The sequence below is a fragment of the Neophocaena asiaeorientalis genome, unplaced genomic scaffold, assembly GCF_003031525.2.
Source record: "Neophocaena asiaeorientalis asiaeorientalis breed wild unplaced genomic scaffold, Neophocaena_asiaeorientalis_V1.1 scaffold105, whole genome shotgun sequence".
Lineage (NCBI taxonomy): Eukaryota > Metazoa > Chordata > Mammalia > Artiodactyla > Phocoenidae > Neophocaena > Neophocaena asiaeorientalis.
This window is the reverse complement of record NW_020172162.1, coordinates 2650833-2655025: the sequence shown is the minus strand read 5'-3', so window position 1 is coordinate 2655025 and position 4193 is coordinate 2650833. Positions and strand designations below refer to the sequence as shown.

Sequence of the window (4193 nt, the reverse complement as noted above, 5' to 3'; positions counted from 1 at the left end):
CGCCCAGCAGTCCTACAAGGGACTGATATTATCCCCATTTAAACTCAGAGCAGTTAACTGGCCTCTCTAAGATGGGAGCTAGAAGAGGAGCTTGAATCTGGCTACCTCTGATACCCAGGACCATTTTAGTGCCTTCATGCATTCAGTGATGGCTGGAAACCAGGGAAGCCTAGGCTGAAACAATACCAGAGTTCATATGCAGTGTGGAAATACCTGTAGAATGCTGAGAGTCTGGCGGAGTATAATATTAAATGCCACTGGAGTGGGTGTTAGGAAAACTGGCTTCTGATCGCAGCTTTGTCACTATCCATCTATGATCTTGTGTGAGCCGCTGAGCTTCTCTGGCCCTCTCCTCTCATCTATATAATTAGGGGAGTAAAGCAGGTTATTTCTTTTATTCCTTTATGTTTCATGCATTATACAATAGCTCCAAGTCTAATGAAGAGATAGATAAGTGAATGGAGAATTAAAATACAACACTATATAATAATGCTGTACTCCACATATGCACAGGGCACTCCAGGAGCCCCAAGGAAGAAGGGCACCTAGCCCCTTAGGGCTGTCATCCTAGCTGTGTACATTCCACCCAAGTGGAATTTGGGGAGCTTGATGGGGCGAGGGGCGTGTGTGGAGACTGTCTCAAGCCATCAGCTGCAAGTAGTTTCCCTAAGTAATAATGAAACGGCGGAAAGGGAAAGGACTTCCATGCCTCATGAAAGAGCTTGGACTTTTTTTTCCTTAAAGCTATTGGAAGGCAGTGGAGGGTTTTAAGCAAGATCACATTTGCTTTTTATAAAGATCTTCTTGGCAGCGTGAAGGATGGAGTCCACGGGCAAAGAACTGGTGGTGGGAAGACGATTTAGGAGGTGATTGCAAAAATAACCCAGGCAAGCGATGATGATAGCCTGAACTGATGTGGCAATGAGAGTGAAGAGCAGACGATAATTTGAGGGCTTTGTATGAGATAGAATGGCTGAGACTTAGTGAGTATATCAGTCAAGATGGCCACAGACAACCTGACAGTCTCTTCAGACAACAGACGTGTTTCTTGCCCACACTACATGTCCTGTGCAGGTTGGAGAGGCACCGTGGTTGCTCACTGTGGCCACTCGGGGATCCAACCTGAGGGGCTTCTTCAATGTGACTGGTTGATGTACCAGAGGGAAACCTCTGGCGGGACTCATATGGACCGTTAAATGCTACAGCCCAGAAGTGACACACACCATTCACGTCTCATGGACTAGAACATGTCACTGGGCGCCAACCAACCTAGTGGGGAGCCAGAAAGTTCAGTCATGGGTGAGCCGTGGTGCCTGAATGGATGAAGGAGAACTCCCAAGTTTCTGATTTAGGGAGTAAAGCAGACATTAGAGGTATTCACTGAGAAGAAGATGGAATCGGGGCAAGGGGAAGTGGACCGGCCAAATCATTATAAGTCTTTTTCAGCTCTAAAGTGTAACCATTGTATTGGTCCTTTCCAGTCATCAGGGAGAGGGATTGGAAATCAACTCCATTTGTGGGCAAGAGTTGACTTTATTCTTCACAAAGGGTATTTTAATTCATTCCTCCCAAAGTCTTACAGTTTTAATAATGTAGTGCTCAGATCTAATACTATGTGTCTTTCTTGAATTTTCACATGGACTATTGTGCCAACATACAGTGTAAAAATATTAGTTATTAACTGGGATGTTAATGAAGCCTTCCTCACCTAAGAATATCAGGCTGCTGAAATCAAAATGTCAGAGATGTAAATGCCCTCTGCCTCATGCCACCACCCTCCAGCAGGGCCCACCTCAAGATATCACAGGGCGGGAGTTGGGGAAGAGGTGTAATTAGGCTAATTGGAGCCTATTGTTCTGCTCTGGAGAGCCAAACCTAGCAGCCTTAGGGAATGTTAGTGCCTCAAAAATCACTGGAGGATGGTGTCCTCTTTAACCTCAAAAGCAGAAACAGTGAATCTATACTGTTTCTCCCCTTCTTTGTTTTCCACCTCTCCTCCCCAATTTAATTGTGGTACCTTAAAAACTGACTTTTACTGTGCATTTGTTTCTTAACAGTTGCGAGAAACAATCAGCGCTGGCAAAGGTGTGACTTCAGCTATTGACCTGTGTCGTTACCATGGAAACAAGGCACTGGAGGCCCTGGAGAGCTTTCCTCCCTCGGAGGCCAGAACTGCTTTAGAAAACATTGTGTTTGCTGTGACCAGATTTTCGTGACACCAAATTAAAAAGACTATTGTTCGTTAGCTGAAAAAAACTGGGGAATGAGGTGATCGGGAGAGCTTTCATGATGAAAGATCTAAATGTGTTAATGACTTTAACAACATATACATTTTTTTTCTTTTTACCACACTGCTAAATGAATACTGCCTTCTTTTTGGAACTGCTACAAACAAAATTAGAAGAAAAAAGGTCAAGCAGTTTTCAGTTGTCATGCCACAAGCACACTTGAGGCTTCAGTAGCAGAAATAATTAATGAGATTCGCTCCTGTGACCTCAGCAAATGGACAGGAAATAAGTCCTTATTGATTGGACTGAGCCAAGGATGGCGCCAGGGCGGTGGCCTGTGGTTTTCCTTCTAGAGAGGACAGGGCAAGCTGGAAGCTGCAGGTGTCAAGAGAAACACTATCAATGCCAGCCAGGGAGGACTGTCAAATCAAAAGCCAGTGACCAATTTTTCATAACGGAGGGTAGTTTAATGATTAAGAAAAAAAACCATGCTTTGTCTTCTTGCAATTATGTCTTTGTATTTTATAGATGCAGTATGGATATACTTTGTGCTTCTTGGGTTCTGTAAGATTTTGGGGGGGAAACTGCTGAAAAAATAAGGCCAAATATTTGAAGTAGGAGATTAAAATGTTATCAAATGTTAACTTGGTTATAGTAGGAATTGCCTGTTTTTCTTTCTGGAAGACCAGATTTTTTCAAATGCGTTTCAAAGAACCAAACTTTTTTTTTTTTTAAGCTCATCAGGATGCTTCTTTTTTTCAAGTAAATGTATTCATTTGTAATACGTTGGTGTAGAGAATACCTTTAATTTTTACAAGTGTCAGATATATAATTGTTGTACTGGAGAATTCATTGGTGATTTTTTTTTTTTAGCCTCAGAGTGTCAAATTTTGGTCTTGAACCACAGACATCCAATTACAGAAAGAATATAAGCAATCTCACAGGCCTGCAATTGGACACTGTCTCTCTGTGGTTCATAGGAGATGATTTTTGAGGTTTGCATGCATGCAATATGAGAACACCGTTGACAAGAAGGCTGAGTTTACATAAATGATCTAGATTGAGACTCAGCTACCTTTCTTCCTTATGTGGTGTAATTACAGCCCTATCTGGAGACAGCGAACACAGCAAACAGATTTTATGACCTAGTTCACTCAAACACTAAGTGAAGTCACTTTAGTTTAAATTCCTTCTTCAAAAGTTACAAAACCGTTTTATCAGGACCCATCATGTGGCATGCAATGAAAAGAAAATGTAAGCTACAGAGGTTAAGGTATTGTATTTTGAAATATTTTTAAGCGTACTTGAAATGTTGTAATTGTACAGTTTATGCTACTGCAATTTGAAGGCCTATAGATTTAGCTGAAGAGAACACTCCACTCTTCTGTTTGAAATGCCTTTTCTCACAGAAATTGGCTTAATTAGTAACTATGGTTAGATGCTTTAGATCAGACTACGTTTTAATCATTAACTTCCACAAAGGAGGAGTCATGCTTTGTGTGCTCTGGATGAGCAGGAACTTCAGCAAGCTGTAGGTTTTATTAAGCAGATGGTCGGGTACTATGGAACACAAGGCAGGATTCTAGGGCTCTTCTAGTTCTGGTTTAGCACCTGGTTCGCTGTGTGACCTTGAACAAGTCACTTCCCTCTGAGCCTCAGTTTCCACATTTGTAAAATAAGGTTAAACAAGAGAATATATGAGGTCCTCTCCAGCTTTGTTTTATTTTCTAAAAGTTTGCCATTTCTGACTCTCTAGATAACAAAGATGCTATGTGAAATTCAGGGAACAGGGAAGGTGAAACACAAAGAGAGGCTATGAAGGAAAGCATAAAACTTAATGGCAGACTTCTTGCCAAGCTGCCTCACAGGTGACCTAAAGAATTCCCAGCTCTCCTTTGTATGGCTTATAATCCTGGACTCTTTGTTTCAACACCCGCCTTTCTGCTTTCTTTGGAACATTTCCTA

At 41.8% G+C, this 4193-nt stretch overlaps 1 protein-coding gene across 2 annotated transcripts in view; it reads left to right on the top strand.

Annotated features, from left to right (window-relative positions):
- Positions 1–3125, top strand: part of PDSS2 (decaprenyl diphosphate synthase subunit 2) — a 246190-nt gene extending 243065 nt beyond the window's left edge. The window contains exon 7 of one of the 2 annotated variants that reach the window (XM_024755922.1): positions 2058–3125. In XM_024755922.1, coding sequence (XP_024611690.1) covers positions 2058–2216 — 159 coding nt within the window. In that variant the 3' untranslated portion in view covers positions 2217–3125. The remainder of the gene's footprint in view (positions 1–2057) is intronic. The other variant, XM_024755916.1, reaches the window with a different exon arrangement.
- Positions 3126–4193: the final 1068 nt, after the last annotated feature.